The sequence below is a fragment of the Phascolarctos cinereus genome, unplaced genomic scaffold (assembly GCF_003287225.1).
Source record: "Phascolarctos cinereus isolate Bilbo 61053 unplaced genomic scaffold, phaCin_HiC Scaffold_4;HRSCAF=312, whole genome shotgun sequence".
Taxonomy (NCBI): domain Eukaryota; kingdom Metazoa; phylum Chordata; class Mammalia; order Diprotodontia; family Phascolarctidae; genus Phascolarctos; species Phascolarctos cinereus.
Window position 1 is genome coordinate 717,807,294 of NW_027555847.1, and position 21,280 is coordinate 717,828,573.

At 46.5% G+C, this 21,280-nt stretch overlaps 1 protein-coding gene across 1 annotated transcript in view; it reads right to left on the reverse strand.

Moving 5' to 3' along the window:
* The window catches only part of NIPSNAP1 (nipsnap homolog 1), a 41,539-nt gene extending 20,861 nt beyond the window's left edge, over positions 1–20,678 (reverse strand). The window contains exons 1-3 of the mRNA XM_020996669.2: positions 20,589–20,678; positions 20,147–20,484; positions 5,853–5,980 (exon numbers count right to left, since the gene is read on the reverse strand). Coding sequence (XP_020852328.1) covers positions 5,853–5,980; positions 20,147–20,484; positions 20,589–20,678 — 556 coding nt within the window. The remainder of the gene's footprint in view (positions 1–5,852; positions 5,981–20,146; positions 20,485–20,588) is intronic.
* Between the last annotated feature and the right edge of the window lie 602 nt (positions 20,679–21,280).

The window sequence follows — 21,280 nt, forward strand, 5'->3', positions numbered from 1 at the left end:
TGGCTAGGATTATTAAAATTATTTTTGTTATACAGGATGAAATGAGATAACATGTAAGGGCTTAGCAAAGCTTAAGGCCCTATGCAAACATGCTATTATTATTATTATTATTATTATTATTATTATTATTATCATTAGAAAAGGCATGGAGGAAAGAGAACAAGAAATTGCTTCAGTAAAAATGGACCCAGTGACTAAGGCTGCACTCACCACCCCCATGACTTAGTGTCCTTACAACACCCTGGGAAGTAACTGTGATTGTTGCATTGCATTCCATTTTACAGATGAGGAAACTGAGGCACAGCTGACATGACTTACCCAGGGTCACACAGCTAATAAGTGTCTGAGGCTGGATTTGAACTAGGGTCTTTCTGACTCCACGCCCGGTGCTCTATCCATTGACAGATCTAGTTGCTCCCATTACATCGTGACCTCCTTAACGGGAGTGATTATTCTTGCCTTTATACTAGAAAGAAGGAGTGAGCTAGGCCCCCCAGCATTCCTGGACAAGTGCCCCCTTTGGGCCCTTCCAGCGCTCACATTTGATGACTCTAGGACTACCTGGCCTCCTTCTGGGTTATTCCACAATTAGGCGATCTGTGAGCATTTATTAAGCACCTGCTACATGCGGGGCATGTAGTCAATAGGTAACTCTCCATTTTCCGTCAACAGCTCTGCTTGCTTCCAACTCCACAGAACATCCCCCCCTCCCCCATGGTGGCCCCTCCCCCCTCTTTTCTGCTTCCTTTGGTGAGTTGTCTTCTTCCATTACATTATAAGCTCCTTGAGGACAGGGACTATCTTTTTCTTATTTGTATTCTTGGAACCTAAGTATAGTGCCTGGCACACAGCAGGTACTTAAAAATGTTGACTGAATTGCATAGGCACAGGCCTTAGGAAGAGGGTACAAAGACAAAAAACAATCCAGCATCCCCTGCCCTCCCAGCTCCCAGTGGGCCCACTATCATCCCTAATAAGAAAGTCCTTCTTCCTAACACCGCCATTCTTCCGGTGGTGCTCAGCAGTGGCGACCATGGAGGACAGTGAGTTCTGGAGTCTCAGAACTGCAGGGTGTCCCAAAGGGCAATGGAGAGACAAGCAGTGATGAGAATAAGGAGGTTTTGATCTATAACCAGTGATGGGCAGTAAAGACCAGGAATGATCATGTCAGTGGAAGGAATACAAGCTCTCTGAGGGCAGGGACGGTTCTGCAGCATACTGAGCAGATAAGGTCCTAGACTTGGGAATTAAGACCACCTGGGGTCAAAAACCATCTTAGACATTCACCATCTGGGTGACCTCGGGGAAATCACTTCTCATGCTTCTCCTCGGTAATGTGACAGGGGATGAGGGGGTTCAGTGACCTCTCTGGTCCTTTCCAGCTCTAAATCTTAATTCCATGACTGTCTCACTTTGGTCTTTGCATGCCTGGCCTGGCTTACAGGAGGTCCCCTCTGCCACTGCCATCCCTCTTCACCTGGGCTACATGGCTAGTTGCTCATTGGTCTCAAAGGAGATGGGAGTCAACATCTCCATGTCTTTGGATGAGATGGAGGACCACCATTTTTCACCCTTTGCTCTGCCTCAATACCCTCCCATCCCCCTAGCTCAGCTATTGGGCCAACTTAGGCATCTCTGGACTTCCAGGCCTTTCTACCTACCATGGAACCAGCTCTGGTGTGTTGTCTCTCCTGTTTAGAATGTAAGCACCTTGAGGACAGGGACTGTCTTTCTTTTTATATTTGTGTCTCTACTAGCTAGTATATAGTAAATACTTAAGAAATGTGCTTTTTTGGGGGGCGAAGCCAAGATGGCAGAGTGAAAGCAGTGACTTGCTTGAGCTCTCCCCCAAACCCCTCCAAATACTCATAAAAAATGGCTCTAAACAAATTCTGAAGCAGCAGAACCCACAAAAAGACAGAGTGAAACAAATTTCCAGCCCAAGACAACCTGGATGATTGATCAGAAAGGTGTATCACGCCGGGCTGGGAGCGCAGCACAGTGCAGCGTGGGCGCGCAGGCCGCAGCAAACCTGGAGCAGGCCTCAGAGGACTGAATCACGGGAAGCTGTGGAGGTTTCCAGACTCCTCAATCCATGAATGCCAAAGACAACTTAGAAGGTCAGTGGGAAAAGTCTGTTTCTGTCGGTGGTCAGAGAGGAAGGCGGAGTCTCAGCTCCATTCCCCAAGAGCCTGGCCTGGGGGGGGGGCAGCTGCTTCCTGAGCTTCCAGCCCACAGACTGAGGGGGAATCCAGTGGCTGATCAGAGAGGGACTGCAGGGATCTCTTTGCCAGTGCTAAGGCAGGAATCTCTTGCTTTGCCCGTGTGTGGATCTGGGTCACAGTTCTGGGTGGCAGTGCTGGGGTGAGGAGGAGCGCTGGGGTGGTGGAGCTTGTAGTGGCTGTGGAGAGGAACCCCTCCTCACAGTTACGGGACAGAAAGGAATAGTTGTGGTCACAGGCCAGGAAAGGAGTAAACACCTTGCCCCTTATCATACCACCTTGGAAGAACTGAAAATTTACAGGTCCCTACAAGTATCTCTGAAAACAGCTACACAATCCCCTGAAGCTTGGGACAGTACACTCTCCACATTGGAAGCAGACTCTTACCTTAACAAGAGTTTAAAACTCAAGTAATTGGCTGGGATCATGAGCAAGCAGAGCAAAAAGAGTCAGACTATATTATCTTACTTTGGTGACAAAGAAGATCAAAATATACTACCAGAAGAAGACAACAAAGTCAAAGCTCCTACATCCAAAGCCTCCAAGAAAACTATGAATCAGTCCCAGGCCTTGGAAGAGCTCAAAAGGGATTTTGAGAAGAAAGTAAGGGAAGTAGAGGAAAAACTGGGAAGAGAAATGAGAGTGATGCAAGAAAATCATGAAAAACAAGTCAACAGCTTGCTAAAGGAGACCCAAAAAAATACTGAAGAAAATAACACCTTAAAAAACAGCCTAACCCAAATGGCAAAAGAGGTCCAAAAAGCCAATGAGGAGAAAAATGCCCTAAAAAGAAAAATTGGCCAAATGGAAAAGGAAGTCCAAAAGATTACTGAAGAAAATACTTCCTTAAAAATTAGAATAGAGCAATTGGAAGTTAGTGACTTTATGAGAAATCAAGACCCTGTAAAACAAATCCAAAAGAATGAAAAATTAGAAAACAATGTGAAATATCTCATTGGAAAAACAACTGACCTGGAAAAACAACTGACCTGGAAAATAGCTCCAGGAGAGAGAATTTAAAAATTACTGGACTATCTGAAAGCCATGATCAAAAAAAGAGCCTAGACATCATCTTTCAAGAAATTATCAAGGAAAACTGCCCTGATATTTTAGAACCAGAGGGCAAAATAGAAATTGAAAGAATCCACAGATCTCCTCCTGAAAGAGATCCCCAAAGGAAAACTCCTAGGAATATTGTAGCCAAATTCCAGAGTTCCCAGGTCAAGGAGAAAATATTACAAGCTGCCAGAAGGAAACAATTCAAGTACTGTGGAAACACAATCAGGATAACACAAGATTTAGCAGCTTCTACATTAAAGGACCGCAGGGCATGGAATATAATATTCCAGAGGGCAAAGGAGATAGGATTACAACCAAGAATCACCTACCCAGCAAAACTGAGTATAATCCTTCAGGGGAAAAAATGGTCATTCAGTGAAATAGAGGACTTTCAAGCATTCCTGATGAAAAGACCAGAGCTAAACAGAAAATTTGACTTTCAAATACAGGACTCCAGTGGAACATGAAGAGGTAAACAGGAAAGAGAAATCATAAGAGACTTATTAAGATTGAACTGTTTACATTCCTGCATGGAAAGATGATATTTGTAACTCATGAGAACTTTGTCAGTATTAGGGTAGTTGAAGGAAAAAAATTGTATGTATGTATATATAGATAGAGGGCACAGGGTGAGTTGAAGATTAAGGGGTCATATCTGGAGAATAAAATTAAGGGATGAGAGAGGATGATACTCAGAGAAGAAAGGGAGAGGTAGAATGGGGTAAATTATCTCCAAAAAAAAAACAGAAAAGAAAAGTCTCTCACAGTGGAGGGGAAAGAAGGGAAGGTGAGAGGGAATGAGGGAATCTTATTCTCATAGGATTTGGCTTAAGGACAGAATAACACACACATTCAATTGGGTATGGAAATCTGTCTTACCCTACAGGAAAATAGGGGGAGAAGGGGACAAGAGAGGAGGGCAGATTGGGAAAGAGGGTAATCAGAAGCAAATACTTCTGAGGAGGGACAGGGTCAAAAGAAAGAATAGAATAAATGGGAGGGCAGGATAGGATTAAGGGAAATAGAGTTAGTTTTTCACAACATGTCTACTAAGGAAGTGTTTTGCATAACTGCACATGTACAACCTATATTGAGTCGCTTGCCTTTTCAATGAGGGTGGGTGGGGAGGGAGGAAGGGAGAAAATTTGGAACTCAAAGTTTTAAAAACACATGTTTTAAAAAAATGTTTTCACATGCAACTGGGAAATAAGAAATACAGGAAATGGGGTACAGAAGTCTATCCTGCTCTACAGGAAAATAGAAGGGAAAGGGGATAAGAGAAGGGAGGGGGGAGAGATAGAAGAGAAGGCAGACCAGGGGAAAGGGTATTCACAATGCATGCCATCTTGGGGTGGGGGGAGGGGTGAGAAATTTGGAACTCAAAAACTTGTGGAAGTGAATATTGAAAACTAAAAATAAATAAATTTATATTTTAAAAAAATGTGCTTTTTTAAAATCCATTCATTCAAGAATCACCCTACTACCGAGCCCTACCAGGAAAGTTCAGTGGCTCCCTATCACCTCCAGGAGCAAATACAAAATGTTCTGTTTGGCTTTTAAAGCCCTTCATAACCTGGCCCCCTCCTCCCTTTCCAGTCTTTTTACACCTTCCTCCCTGACACATATTCTTACATCCTTGGACACTGGCCTCCTGGCCATTCTACAAGACCCTCCATCTCTCAGCTCTGGGAATCTTACGTGGCTGTCCCCCATACCTGGCATGATCTCCTTCATCTCCACCCTCTACTGGCTCCCCTGGCTTCCTTCAAAATCTCTACCTTCTACAGGAAGCCTTTCCCAACTCCTCTAAAATTCAGTGCCTTCCTTCTGTTGAGTATCTCCTATTTATCCTGTTACAGCTGGTTTGCATGTTGTCTCCTCCATTACTGTGAGCTACTGAGGGCAGGGATTGTCTTTTTCCTCTTTCTATATCCACACTACTTAGCACAGTACCTGGCACACAGTAGACACTGAGCCTATCCCAAAGCCTTTCCTGGCTGGACTAGTGCCTGACACATAATAGGTGCTTAATAAATGCTTTCTAATTAAATGATTGGTAAGACTTAGCAGAGCTTACCTACTGCTGACGTAGCCTTCCAAAGCCCAGGGTTACTATCAAGCCAAGTTCAGCAGAGGAAGGCTTTAGGGGAAGACGCACACACCACTGTTATTTGTCAGGAGAGGGGTGGTCAAGACACATTGATTCTATCAGTCCAGGGAACTCCCAGCATGGAAGCACTCCACTGACACCAACTGACAACTCATAGTCCTAGAAAGCTGCCTAGAAGTGACTTGACCAGGGGCACACATTCAGTATAGCTCAGGCAGGATTTGAACCCCATCTCTTCCTGACTGCAAGGCCAGGAGTCAATATACTGAGCTGCTTCTTAGCAACACAGTAGACAATATGTCAGCCTATAAAAATAACATCTTATTTACTCCTATGTCTGAGTCAAGCCCAAAGATTCTGCCTGTTCCCTGGAAAAAGAACCTATTAGACACCAATAGGGAGGGAAAATAAAGGGAAGGAAAAAGATGAGGAACAAGGGGAGGGAAGGGGAAGACACTCACATTGAATCTTGTACAGGTTGCTGGTCTCCTTCTTTGACAGGAGGGTGGAATGAGCATCCTTCCGCGGATCCACTTTGTGCACAAAGAGGGAACGAAACCAGCTGCTTTCACTGTCTTTCGAGTAGGCCCTGAAAAAGCAGGGAGGTCAAATGGTCATGGCTGGCAGGTGGGAAGGGGTGGGGGTGGAAGAAGCTACAGCCTCATTTTTTTTCCTCTGCCCCAATCCTATCCATGGAAACACAGGCTTAGAGCTGGAAGGGACCTCGGAGTTGAATTCAATGCCCCCATTTTACAGATGAAGAAACTCAGGCTCAGAAAGGGAAAGTGATTTACCCACAGGTAAATTCACAGGATTACAGGTATCATAGGTCACAGGTAGCTCATAGGATCATTGGTCTAGAGACAGAAGGTGTCCTGAAGGCCATCTAGACCAACCCCCTCATTTTACAGACAAGAAAATGGAGGAGTTTAAAGGAGGGAAATGACTTGCCTAAGGTCCTAGGGCAAGATTTGAACCCAGGTCTTCTGAATCCCAATCCAACACTCTCTTCCCTTAACCATACTTCTTGATCTCATTACATCCTGCCAGTCTTTAACCTCTGACTTCTCAAGTTCTACCACTGCTAGTTAACCCGTCAGGCACTGTGCCACGTACTGAGGATACAAAAAAGGGCAAAAAACCATCCCTACCCTCAAGGAGCTTGCGGTCTAATAAGTGAGACAACATGCACACAACTATGCATATAGTATAAACAGGAGAAAAAGAGAATTAAGAGAGGATCAGCTAAGACCTGATACAGATCTAAGAAATACAACTTCAACTGAGTCCTTGCCCTGTGTGGATCTCCTTTTATCTATCAATTATTAATCTATTAATTTTATCCAGTCAAACCAACTCCCACCATCATCTTGGCCACCAAGGCCTCTTGGACCCTGATGAAAATGGTCCCGGACCTGGAGCCCAAGAGCCTTGGGAACAGCCAGGCTTCGAGCCTGGTCCCTGCAGCCATCATCCTGGGAAGTCACCCTGTGGGGAGGCGGCTCAGAAACTGCTCCTGTATGGGCCACAACCACGTTTCGAAGACCCAGAAAAGAAAGTTCGCAGTCACCAGAGGCCTTGGCACCTTTCCAGATGACTTGTGGCTGAAACTTGTGGCTTTCCTGTGTGTTGTTCTGCCCTGCCCACCCCCCTCCTAGACTGTGCACTCCCTGAGGGCAGGGATTGTCTGACTACTTTCTTTATCCCCAGCCCTTGCATACAGTAAGTGCTTACCAAATGCTTAGTGTAGTGGATACAGTACAGGCCATGGAGGCAGTAAGACCTGGTTTGAATCCTGTCTCAGATACTTCCTAGCTATATGACCCTGGGTAAGTCACTGCACTACTCTATGCTCCAAATAAACTGCATTGTTATTTGTTCCCGAAACATTGTTGTCCGCCATCCCTTTGATGGACACTCTTCCTCGTCTCTGCCTTTTAGAATCTGCCTCTTCAAGGCTGAGGCCCAGTGGTTGTCTCCTACAGAAAGCCTTTCCTGACTCCTTCCTAACTCTTCAATGAAATATTCATTCCTCCTCTAATTTTCCCATTGTAATCTGGATCTTTCCTTGCCCTATTCTGCATGAGACCCATTGGTGGATCACTCCCACTCAGATAACAAGGCTCTCAGGCAGTCAGGGATTGTTATGTCATCTTTTTTCTGTGTTTTGTTTTTGTTTTTAATCAAACCCAGTGCTTACTTAGCCTGGAATGACAGTGCCTGGAATAGTGGGCATTGGTGAGGTAGAAAGTTAGAGGACTGTTTCCTCACCTCGAAGTTCCTTAAACCAGTGGGGTAGAACACAAATAGAAACAGATCTGTGTACAGACTTAGAAAACCACAAATTAACATTATCTTTGTTGCACTGAGTTTCTATTTATTTTTGTTAAATACTTCCTAATTACATTTCAATTAGCTGCAGGCCTGTGAGTTTGACACCTCTGCCCTCTATAGAAGAAATCAAGGGGCCAGTCACCATCCCCTATTCATATTCCTAGTGAGGCTGCAGGTTTTACTAGAAAGAAAAGGACTCAGAGGAAACTAGAGTTTAAATCCTGTCACTAACACTTCCCCACTGTGTGACCATGGGCAACTCACTTTGTGCTTGTGAGCTGAATGTCTTTACTGGTAAAATAGGGACATGTGTTTGTTTATTACAACTAACTTACAGGATGGTTTGTGAGGACCAATGAGAACGGATGCCCAGTGCTTTACTAGACATATATTTATATATACATGCATGTATTTTTATATTATATATGCATACACATGCATATATATAGTGTGTATTATGTATATATCTGTATATACACACATATAATTATTGTTCAGTTTCAGTCATGTCCAACCCTTTGTGACCGCATTTGGGATTTTTTTGGCAAAGATATTGGAGTGGTTTATTATTTCCTTCTCCAATTCATTTTACAGATGAGGAAACTGAGGTAGAGTTAAATGACTTGCCTAGGGTCACACAACTTGTAAGTGTCTGAGGCCAGATTTGAACTCTGGATACACACACACACACACACACACACACACACACACACACACACACACACATACATACATACACACACGTCTGTATATATACTATTAGAAGTAATTATAGTCAGCATACATATTACTAATACACATATTATCTATTATGTAGTAATAATAATATATGTATTAGCAATAATAATATATATATTGACTACCACTATTAGTAATAAATGTTTGCAAGTGAATGAGTGAGTTCTCCTGGTCTACCTCTCACCCTTCAGCACCACCAAGGACAGGAAAGCTAAGATCTCTTGCTGAGCGGGGACACAAATATTCTAACTCTTTCTCATATCAGTTCTTACAGGATTCCTGCAGCTTAAACTCTGACTGGCCTGCTGCTCAGCCCTCCCACCCCCCAAACATGAATATGTTATTTTTGAAGTCATTGTCCTTTGTAGCTGTAGGGCAGCCAACCCCAAGCTAGGCCCCAGCCAGGTTCCCAAGCTATGACCACACACCCCACCAGCCAATCCCAAGCCCCAACCATCTCTTTCGTTCTCCCACACCCCCCCCATACCATTGTTACAGTAGTAGCTTTCAGCGTCCCACATCACTATTCTTATTCTTATCAAATACACTCATATCTTATCAAAAAACTGGTTGGTCTACCATCTCCCCCATTAGACTGTGAGTCCGTTGAGGACCTGGCCTCTTTCTTTGTAGCTCTAGCACTCAGCAGTACTTGGCACACAGTAGGTGCTTCATACATGATCACTGACTGACTGACTTCCACTGGCTCCCCTTGGCCTAGTAATCAATGAAGATCCACAGAACAGTGTCATAGATGAGACGGCAGATGTTGTCTGGAAGACCTGGGTTCAAGTCCTGCCTCTGTGACACTCCCCAGCTGGGTCTGATGGGCCATGGATTCAAAGCCCTCTAAACCTCAGCTTCTTACCCAGCCATTGAGGGGTTCCAACAAGGTGAAGGACAGAGAGCTTTGCAAGCCTTAGAGGATTACATAAATGGAAGAAACCTTAGAAAGTACTTCATCTTCTTAACCTGAGCCCAGAGAAAGGAAACACAAAGCTACTAACTAGCTCTTTTTTTGACTTGGTATCTCCAGGGTCTAGCACTTAGGAGGTACCTAAGTTTGCTGAATTTTTCTTTGTTGAAGTAAGTCGTCAAGCTGAGGTTCAAACCTGGGTGTTTTGGCTCCAAATTCGCATTCTTTCCAAAATACCATGTTAGAGAAAAAAATACAAACTTCTCAGCCTGGCATTCAAGGCCCTTTGCAATCTATTTTAACTAATTATTCTTGCTAGAGTAAGCCAGGTGGTGTAATGGATAGAATCCTGGATTTGGAGGCAGGAAGATGTGAGGTTGAATCCTGCTTCAAACACATCCTAGCTGTGTGACTCTGGGAAAGTCACTTAACCCCTTGCAGCCTCAGTTTCTTAATCTATAAAATGGGTATAACTCCCAGAGGATTTTTTTTTTTTTTAAGAATCAAATGAAATCATATATAAAGAGCTTCGGAAACCTGAAAGCACTATATGATGGTAGTTAATATTACTGGAGCTTTAGACTCCATGTTGTCTAACCCTCTCATTTTGCAGATGGGGAAACTGAGGCCCAAAGTGGGAAGTGACTTACCCAGGGTCACACAGGCAGTAAGTGACAGAGATGAGGTCTGAACTAAAGTCCCACTGACTCCAAATCCAGCTCACTTCCTAGCAGTGTCACCCTGGGCAAGTCACTCTTGGCCTTCATTTCCTCATCTGCAACATGGGGATAATAGTTATCATGAGGGTATAAGATAACAAACACAACATAACATGTGAAATGCTTTATAAACCTTGTAGCACTACGTGAATGTGAGCTACCATTTGCAATCGCTACCTTATTTCCACACAGCTGAAATGCTCCAATACTGTCAGCAACCTCTAAAACTGGTACCTGGGGAGAAAGTCCTGGTCACTCTGGCCAGTCACTGTACTTGTCTCCCTGAAATTGGCCTCACCCAAGTTATCAACGATCTCTTCATTGCCAAATTAACAGCTTGCTTTTCATTCTGATCCTTCTTGACCTCTCCATAGCTTTTGACACTATCAATCACTCTCTTCTCCTTAATATCAGTAGCTAACATTTCTGTGTGCTAAGTGCTTTACCATCACTATCTCTCCTCACAATAACCCTGGGACATAGGTGCTAGTGATAGCCCCATTTTACAGATGAGGCAAACTGGGGCAAACAAAAGTTAAATGACTTGCCCAGGGTCACACAGCTAGGGTCTTGAGGCCACATTTGAACTTAGATCTTCCTGACTCCAGACTGGGCCGCCTAACCACTGTACCATCTAGCTGCTCTTGGTACTCTCTTCTATGTCTTTGGGACACTGCTCTCTCCTGGTGGACCTCCCAGTATCCTTTGCGGGAACTTTAAGCAGGTCACAGCCACTAACTGTAGGTCTCTATGCTAGGCTCTGTTCTCCCACTATTCACTTGCTGATCTCATTAGATCTGGTGGACTCGATGACGTCTGCGCTGATGATTCTCAGATCTACTTATCCTAACCTCTCTGCTGACCTCCAGACTCCAACTGCCCATCAGATGTCCTATAGACATCTCAATATGTCCAAAACTGAATTCAATAGCGCCCCCCCCCACTTCCCTATTGCTGTTGAGGGCACCACCAGTCCTAGTCCCCCAGATTCACACCCTAGCTGTCGTTCTCCCTTGTTCAGTCTCTCTCCCCAGTCCCTTTCAACGACATCCAATGTCTTGCCAAGATCACCTGTTACCTTTCTAACATCTTACGTATGCCTCCTCTCCTCTGACACTGTCATCACCGTGGTGGAGTCGGTCTGCCTGCCCTAAATCTCTCCCCATTCCCACCATCCACTCAGCTACCAAATTAATCTTCCTACAGCCCAGGTCTGACCATGTTACCTTGCTACTCAATAAAACCCGCTGACTCCCTCCCCCCTCCAGGATCAAACACAAAAATCACATTTAAAGAGCATACTTGCCTCCCTCCTATATGTCCCGTCTTCTTACACCTTAAAAGTCCTTCCCCACATTCTCTGTGATTTAGTGACACTGCCCGCCCAACTCTTCCTTGCACAAGACCCACAATTTCCTGACTCAGCACTCTGTGTCTTGGGCCAGCCCACTGGAATTCTCTCTCCTTAGCTCTGGCTCTGGCTTCTTTCTCAACTTTCAGTACAAACTGTCCCCTCTACAGGAAGTTTCCCTGATGCCTCTAATTCCAATGCTTCCTTCTGTGGTTATCTCCAGTTTACTTTGTATATAAGGCATAGCTTTTTTGCATGTTGTCTCTACCATTAAATCCTTGAGAGCAGAGACTGACTTTCATTACCCTCCCCTCCCCCACCCAGGACTTAGCACAATGCCTGGCACATGGGGGCTAGAAATGTTCAATCTTAAAAATACCCAACAGCCCAACTGAGTGGTACCCTCTAGCCCTGGGGGTTCTCACCATTTTCTGCATCATAGCACCTTTCCGCAGTCTGGGGAAGCTGAAGGACCCCTTCCTAGAATCAGGCTTTTAATAGCTACCATTTCTATAGCTAAGATTTATAAAGCTCTTTAAATATGTAATCTCATTTGGACTTCTCAACACCCCTGGGATGTAGGAGCTATTATTACTCCCAATTTACAGATGAGGAAACTGAGGCTGAGAGGTTAAGTGACTTGTCCACAGTCAAACAGCTAGTGTCTGAAGCATGACATGGACGCAGGTATTCCTAACAAACTATTCGCGGCATGATCTAGATGTCCCCTAAGTTTTTGCATTTTTAAAGGCTGCCTTAGGATTATAAAGGAAACCAATTATAAATGCAAGACAATCAACAAAATATTTTAAAAAAATTTTTATACACCTCAGGCTAAGAGCACCTGCTTAGAGCCTCTAACCACTTGAGAATCAATGTCAGAATACTATGAAAAAGGGTTAGATCAGGGGATATCAAAGCTGGGAAGGACCTCAGAGCATAGAACAGGGGATGTTAGAGCTGGGAGGGGCCTGAGAACAGGGAAGGTTCCCCTCAGAGAGGAGGAATAACTTGCAAAGGTAGGCAAGCAGGCTAGAGACCAGGCTTGCTGTCCTGTCCAGCTTTCTCCCCACCATGCCTCACTGCCTGCGAGGGCCTGGACCACACTGCCCGGGGTCAGAGCAGCGACCCTGGGGCTGGCCTTGTGAGGGGCTGCTGTGCATGGGCAGTCACCACGACCTTTGATTGGTGGGGTGTGTGTGTGTGTCGGGGTGGTGGTGACATATTTTGCTTTTCCTTCCTCTTCAGAACTTAAAGAACCTGTTTGCCACGAGAGAGAGAGAGAGAGAGAGAGAGAGAGAGAGAGAGAGAGAGAGAAGGTGGGGACAGGGATGAATTCAGAATCCTGTCCTGTTTACACAGGGCAAGATCTTTGTTCTTGGACTTCAGACTCTAGTCATTTATTAACACTGGAAATGCCTAAGGTAAACAGCCCAGCAGTCCTACCCCAAAGCCAGATCCTCCTTCCAGGGAAGGGAATAAGCATTTATTAAGTGCCTACCATGTGCTAAGCACTTTACAAATATTATCCCATTTGATCCTTGGGACAACGCTGGGAGGGAGGTGCTATTATAACTCCCATTTTACAGTTGAGGAAACTGAGGCAGAGGTTAAATGACTTGCCCAGGGTCACACAGCTAGTTAGCATCTGAGACTGCATTTGAACTCTTCCCTTCCTGACTCCAAGTCCAGCAAAATGTCCACTGAGTCACCTAGCTGACTTCCAGTCTGCGAAGCTCCAAGCCTCTGCTAGGGGGAAGGTCCTGGTAACCCGGCACCACTGCCCTAGGGTCTGGCCTGAAGCAGGAAGTACTGATACCAAGGCAGTGAGACCTTGGACGAGTCACTTCACTCTGGGCCTCAATTTTCTTATAAAATGGAGGGTTTGGAAATAATAAAATGTATAGTCAGAGAAAAGGGACAGTATCATTTTTGTCTTTTGTTATGTTCAATACCTGACATTCTTTATTGAGATCACCTCTAACGTCCAATCCAATGGTAAATTAAGTCTTAAAAAGAGCTGGGTTTTAGGGTGACCTTAGAGCACACAGTAGAAATAATCTAATATTTCACCCCCATCACCTTCTCCAGCAGGCAAAGTCAACCTACTTTATCCCTGGGGTGAATCAATCCAAAACCACTCATCTTTTCTGGACCTCAGTTTCTCCATCTGTAAAAAAAAAAAATCTTACATTCCATACACTAATAATAACATCCTACTTAACCCTCACAACAACCCCATTGGTCATTATCCCCATTTTACAAAGGGGCAAACTGAAGCTAGGACCTAGGACTTATCAACTGACTGGTCAGAGGCAGATTCTGAACCCAAGGCTCCCCTAGCTAATCCAAGTCCAGCATTCTATTGCTATGTAACAATTGTATGCATTGTTAAGGTATAGTTCCTGCATGTAGAAGGTGCCTGTTTGCTGACTGAATGCATAAGGTTCCTCCCCAGTATTGTTTCATGCCTCTATAAATTAATTCCCCAAGGTTACATACAACAGTGAATTCAGAGGCAGAGACAACTTTTGAAGCTTGCCTCCTCCACTCCCAGTCTACCCCAATGCCATATTATAGATGGCATGCATTTTCCAGGGCACCATGCCCAAGTGGCATATTGGAACTGAGTGTTGTCAAATCTATTATTAGATTTCTCTCCATCCCCAAAGTCCCAGCACTAATCCAGACCCTTAGTGATCTCACTTGACCTGCTGTGGTAGATTCCTAACTGGCCTCCTCCCCTCTAACCCCTTCACTCTCCAATTCATTCTGCAGAGCAATGTTTTTCTTTCTGAAAAATGACTTTCATTCTGTCTCTCATAAATCTTCCATGGCTCCCCATTGCTTATGGAAATAAAATTTAAACTCTTCAGCTTGGCATTTAAAGTTCTCTACCATCTGGCCCTTCCTTATCTTTTCTCTGACTCCATCTCCCTTTCCCCTCAAGCAGACCCATTTGATCACTAAATACAGACTCTTCTCTTTCGTGCTTTCCATATGCTCACAGCATTCCCACTGCCTGGAATGCCCTCTCCTGGAGGACCTGTAGTCGATTTTTCAAGACCCAGCTGAGGTCCCACATTTACAACCCTCAGCCTAAGGTCAGAGGCAGTGGGACATAGCAATTAAGAGCACTAAATTTCAGGTTCAAATCTGGGTCTGGGCTCTGCTTCTTATAGCCTACGTGATCTTGGACAACACCTCTCTTGGTTTCAGTTTCTTCACTGGTAATATGTAGGAAACGGACCCCTAAAAGTGGCCCAGCAAATATCATATACTGCAAAGAGATAAAGAAAAATGAAAAGGGCCCAGACAGACAAAAATAATTTTAGCACCTCTTTTTGTGGAGGCAAAGATCTGGAAACTAAGGGGGGAACACCATCAACTGGGGAATGGCCAAGCCAATCGTGGCATAGGAATGTAATGGAATACTTACGTATCATTAAAAAATGACTAAAGGGATGGCTTTAGAGAAACTTGAGAAGACTTATGTGAACTGATGCAAGGTGAAGTCTGCAGAACCAGGAGAACAATTTACACAGAAACAACAACGTGAAGACGAAGAACTCTGATCTGTGCAGGGACCAACCCTGATTCCAGAAGACCAATCATGAAGCCTGTTACTCACCTCTTGACAGCGAGGTGAAGAAGCCAGGGCACATAATGATACACGTGTTTTGGACATGGCCCGTATGGAAGTGCTTTTACCTGGCTATCTATATTCACCAAGAGTTTTTGTTTTGTTTTTTCTTTTCCAAGGCAAGGGAGGTGAGAGGGAAAGAAAATAAGTTATTGATTGAAAATAAAGTAACATTTTGGCTATGAGTCCTCCAAGTCTCTTTCAGATCCTAGAACCTATTAGACCCTTTTCCTAAAGCTGATAATTTGGGAAAGAACCTGGAGGAAAGGAGACCATCCAGAATTCAGAACCAGTCCCAAGTTCAAATCCTTGCTCTACTACTTACTCCTAGGCAAATCCCGTCTCCTCTCGGGAGCCCAGTTTTCTTTTCTGTCTAATGAAGCGGGTGGGCCTGGGTGATCTCTAAGAGTTTTCCAGGCCTAAATTCTACCTTCTTAACCTCTCCTTACGATAGCACGTGGCTCCTGGCATCTGCTCTTCTGCACTGCTACTGTGAAGCTCCTTACCTCCTTCTCTCCACTCCTGTAGTCACCACCCTGGTCCAGACACTTGTCACTTCTTGCTGGGACTATGACAGTGACTTCCTAATTGATCTTCTTGCCTCAAGACTCTTCCCATACAGCAACTAAGTGCTGCCTCTAAAGCTATGATGTTATCATTTGTGAGAAAGGTAGCAGGGCCAGGATTCAAACCCAGGTCTTCTGACTCCAAATCCTGTGCTCTTCTCAGCAAGCCACTTTTTTTCCTCAGAGTCTCAGTCTTTATATACAGTTTTATTCTGATTTGAATCCAGTGCAGCAGGTGTTTGTCAAACACCTGCTATGTGCTAAGCAGAGATTATACATTATTGGTGTAATGAATACTGAGCTGGCCTCATTGACCTGGGTTCAAGTCTCACCCATGCCACATACTGGTTGTGGCTGCATGACCTTGGCTAAGTCACTTGGCCTCAGTGTCCCATATAACTTTCTAAGTCTATAAATTGACAAGGTGTCAACCTGTATAGATAGACTTCAGAGTTCCATACACCAATGGGACTAGAAAGAAAGAAAACTGTGATTACCAAGACACTGAGATTACAAAGACAAAAGGAAAACCAGTTCCTGCTGTCCTCAGGATCCTTCTATTTTAACTTATTTGGAAGATAACACTGCTTCCAATAATATTCACAGTTCTAACTCTGATCCCTTTCTGGAAGCTTTGAGGAGTCAGGCAAAGATTCTGAACAATACTAACAGACCAAGACTGGAAGAGTTTAAATCCAACTCTGACAATGACTAGCTGTGTGACTCTAGGCAAGTCACTTAATTGCTGTCTGCCTCTGCCTCAGTTTCCTCAATTGTAAAACTGAGATAATGACAGCACCTCCTTCACAGGGTTGTTGTAAGGATCAAATGGATATTTGTAAAACACTTAGTACAGTTCATGACACATAGTAGGGGCTTAATAAATGCTTATTTTAAAAAAACTTAAGTTCTCAAAAGGGCTAAACAAGGCTCCTTCGAGGCCTCCAGGTTGGACTCCTCTGGATTTCTCCATCACGCGCCAGAAAGCTTTCCTTCCAGGACGTACCTGGTGCCCCTCTGACTAGGAAGGGTCCTTCTAGAAGCTCCATTTAAGGAAGCTGCCCGGGCCAGTCATCTCTACATTTCCCACCATCCTTCACTCCCCTGGACTTCCCATCATGTCCCCCTATCATTTCTCCCTCCCCCTATGCACTGCAGCTTCCTTTTCTGTGTTGCCTTCCCCAATGGAATATAAGCTCCTTGAGGGCAGAAACCATCTTTTTGCTTCTATTTGCATCCCTAGAGCTTAGCACAGGGCCTGGCACATAGTAAGCACTTAAGCATTTGCTGAATTGTGCTGACTTGGTACCTATAGAACTTTGGGAAAATCTGTTCTCTTCTGGGCCTCAGTTTCTTCCTCTGAACAATAAGAGGCCTGGAGCAGGTACCTACCCTTTGTGTGCTGAGCACTGCAGAAATGAATATAAAATTAAGAGTCTCAGACTGCAGGGTACATATGACAGAACAGACAAAATAAGTATGCATGGGGGCTCTTAAAAACTGGAGAACTCAGGAAAGGCCTCTTGAAAGTGGCACCTGAGGCGGGACCAAGAGACCAGGGAGCTTTAAAAGGTGAAGAAGAAATATATTCTAGGTATGGAGACCAGCCTTGCAGAGGCGCGTAGGCAGAAGATGCAATGTTAGACAAGTAAGCACTGTTTGACTGGACTGTGTGCAGATGAGAGTGATAGGCAATCACTCTAGAAAGGCTAGGTGAAGCCAAATGGTGAAGGCCTTTTCGTGACAAATAAACAAGTCTATATTTTACCCTAGAGGCAATGGGGAGCTATCGACATTTCTAGACTAGCGAGGTGGTCATACTTTTCCTTTAGGAATAGCAATTTGGCAACCATAGAGAGGAATTAAAGAAGGGACAGAAGGGAGGCCCTATAGGAAGATATTGCTTTGATAATAAATGCTTATTGAATGATCAGGGATGGTAAAACTTAAGGCTTTTGACCTGCCCCCAAACCAGGGACACACTCAGTGCATGCCTATAACGTGGCCATCTAAGGTACAGTCTTGCAATCTGTTTAGAGAGAAAGGACACAAACTTTAAAAGACAAAGATACTACGGCATTTGTGGTTAAGTGCTGGCACTGGGTTACAATGCGTGGTTCAGTGGGGAGGGGCATGAATCACACAACATGAGGGGTGGGACAGAAGGAACATGGAGCCCAACTCAGACCTCTAGCAAGTGCTTGTCCAGCCTCTGCTTGAAGACTTCCAAGGATGGGGAGCTCACAACCTCTTAAGGCAGGACGATCGGCCGTTCTAATGACCAGAGCATTGAGCCTAAGTCTGCCTCTCTGTCAGTTTTAGTCATTGCTCTTGATTCTGTCCTCTGGGGCCATATAGGACAAGGCGGATTCCTCCAGGCCACGACAGCCCTTGGAATCCTGGGGGACAGCTCTCATGTCCTTCCAGTCTTCTCAAGGGTAAACATGCCCAAGGGATAGAACAGACTTTGAATTCCAGTTCTACAAGTATATGACATCAGCAAGTCTCAGCCTTAGTTTTCTCCTCTGTGAGATGGGGGTGGGGATTTGGAGTAGATTAGGGGCTCTTAACCTCTTTTATATCAGGACTCATTCTTAGCATAACGTTCTTTTAAATACAGAGATTCAAAGGTTAGAAGTTAGTGAAAATAAAGATGGCTTTTTCCCCCCCATTCAAATTCCCGAACCCCCTGAAATCTTAAACTCAGGTTAAGAACACCTAGACTAGTCTCTCACTAAAACAAAAACGATAACAACAAAGTAAGATCATTGGGAATTGAAGCTGGACCAAATGAGTCTAACTACTTATTTTTACAAAAGAAGAAACTGATACCCAGAGAAGGGAAGGAACTGCCGCCTGGAGCACCCAGCTAGGGAGTGCACCCAGGCCTCCTAACCATCAGTCTCCAGTAGTTTGCTCTCTCGCCTACACCTGATTCTTTCTTTCCGGGGCCTTCATATGCTTGGAGCAAAGGTGAGAGCTGAATCCAGAGTCTGTTGCTGCTCCCCGCCTGTATAACCCTGAGTAAAGTCACTTCTTTCTAGGCTTCAGTTTCTCCACCTGAAAAATGGGGGGAGGGGGGCCTTGAACTAGATGGCCTCTAAGGGGCCTTCTAGTTGTCAAGGCTACCAAGGGTTCCATTTTCTCTTCTTTAGCTAAGGGATCAGACCAGGTGTGACCTTCAGCCAGAGAAAAGGAAGAGGTCTTTGGGGCTTCCTTACCCATGGCCCATCTCTAAAGTCCCTTCCAGCTCCGAGGCTCAGGTGAGCCAGTGAGCCCCCCTTTCCTCTAACACATGGGAAACCGAGGTGCTTACTGGGACAGAGGATTCACTGCATGGTCCACTTTAGCCTGCTGCAAGGCACTGTGTGTGCACAAAGAACCAGCAGCATTCATTCACCAGCCTCAAGTCTCGCCCTGCTCCTCCCCCACCCCTTCCACCAAGGCACACAGGCAAGGACCCTTTCTTAGCTTTGAATCACCCAACAATGCCCCTCTGGAGAGCAGCACAATAGGACACCTTCTCCCTCCTCCCGATTGGCCTCCGGCCTAGTAGGAGAGCCCTCCCTTCCCACTCCACCCCTCCCTTTCAGGGAAGTTCTGGGCACAAACCTCCTCAGCTCCCCTCAAATACGGCTAACCTCCCACCCAGGGACAGCTCCAGTCCAGCCCCTCCCCCCACCCCAGCCCTAGTATCCGCCCCTCCCCCATCCCCAGAGAAGTCCTGGCCCTCCCCTTCCCTTGTCCCCATCCCAGCGACGTCCCCTCCCAACCTCCCTCTTCTCTCCATTCCGACCCCTCCCCCCTCCAGGCTCAGCCCCATCCCAGGCCCTTACCTCTTCCACCGGGTAGCTTCTGCCCCTCCCCCATCCTATTGTGGGCACCGTCCTTCCCCCTTATCTTGCCTTAGACCTTCCCTTTCTTCCCCACCACGCTCCGAGTCCTATCTCTTTTCTTCTCTCCCTCCGCACCCTTGCCCTCTCTCCCTTGTCCCAGAGCAGCCTCCCCACCCCCCGCCCCCCATCCTGCCATTGTGGGCACCGACCAACCTTTCCCCTCGGTCCATCTCTCCGGGTCCAGCCCTCCTCCCATCCTCCCATCGTAGGCACAGACCAACCTCCCACACCAAACCTGGCCCCTCGACCCATCCCTCCGGGTCCTGCCTCCCCCCCGCCCCCATCCTCCCATTGTGGGCACTGACCGACCTCCCATCCCAAGCCCAGCTCCTCACCCCATTCCTCCGGGCCCTGCCCCTCCCCCGCCCCACCTTCCCATTGTGGACCCTGCCCTTCCCCCACCACCCCGGCCTCCCCCGCCAAGTGCAGCCCCTCTGCCCCGCACCTTCCTTCCACCCTGGGGGGGGCCTCCGCCCCTCCCCCTCTCCGCTTCCCGTTCTCCCAGCCCAGCCCAGGCACCCCCTGAGTCAGCAGGAGCCCCACGCGTGGCCCCCTCGGGCGGGGCCGCAGGAAGCCCCGAGCCCGCGCTCACCTCGGCCCGGCCCCAGGTGCAGCTCCGGCGGGGTGGCCGGGGCCGGGGCCCCTGGAGGGGCAGGCGGCGGAGCGCGCTCGCCGAGATGCTGCCCACCCGCGCAGCCATGTTCGGGCGGCAGCAGCAGCAGAGGCGCGAGGGAAACCCAACAACAGGAGGGGAGGAACGGCGGCCCCGCCCAGGGGGCGGGGTCTGGGGTGGGCGTGGTGGGCTGAGTGACACTGGTCCCCGCCTCGTCCAGCCCCGCCCCTCACCCCACCGCCTCCAGCGGCTGACACCTTAGTCCTAGTGCCCAAATCCAGGCCAGGAGCCCGGGGCACACAACCCCCTAGGCTATCCTGGACAGGTGGTCAGCCCGCCTCCGCCTGCAACTCCCGGGGGAGGGGAGGAGCCCTGAATCGCGCCTTGATTTGTATACAGTTTTGGGTGCGTAAATGCTCACTCTGAACTTTGGGATGGCTTTCATCATTAAGAAGATTTTGCTGGCCCTAACGTGCGGCCTGAAATCGGCCTCCTGGCCCCTTCTCGCCATCCCTCCTACTTCTGCTTTCTAAGTTAAGGAGAGTGAATCTACTATTCCTCTCCCAAGACACAGTCCTACCTACCCATGTTGGAAGACAGCTCTCGTGATATGATCGGGAAGCCACCCGATCATACAGAGCTGGATTCAAATTCTAGGCTTAGAACACAAAGAGAACTCGGAAGTCACTCAGTCCTACTTCCTCATTTCTTCAACTCCTCCACTTATAGGCCACTGACTCCCTCTGAGCAGCAGAAATTAGACCTAGCCAAAATGTAGTCCCATGTGTGGAAGCATATTTTAATCGCCCCCCCCCACCTCCCGTTTCTCTATATAAAGTCGGAATTATTTTTCTCTAAAGACCTTTTCAGGCTCCTGGCCGGCCATCTCTTCATTTCCTGCCCCAATGTACTCTTCTGTACCTCTCCATCACATCCTTTCCCCACCCCAAGATAATGACCCAACTAAGGGCGATTTCCTGGCTCTATCCTGCTGAAAGGATCAGACTAGAGGCTACCCAATGGAAAGTATCCTCTTCCTTTCAATGAGAGTCACTGGAACTGTTTCCTATTCTATATATAGCTGGGCCATCTCCAGTCACCTTGACTTTTGTC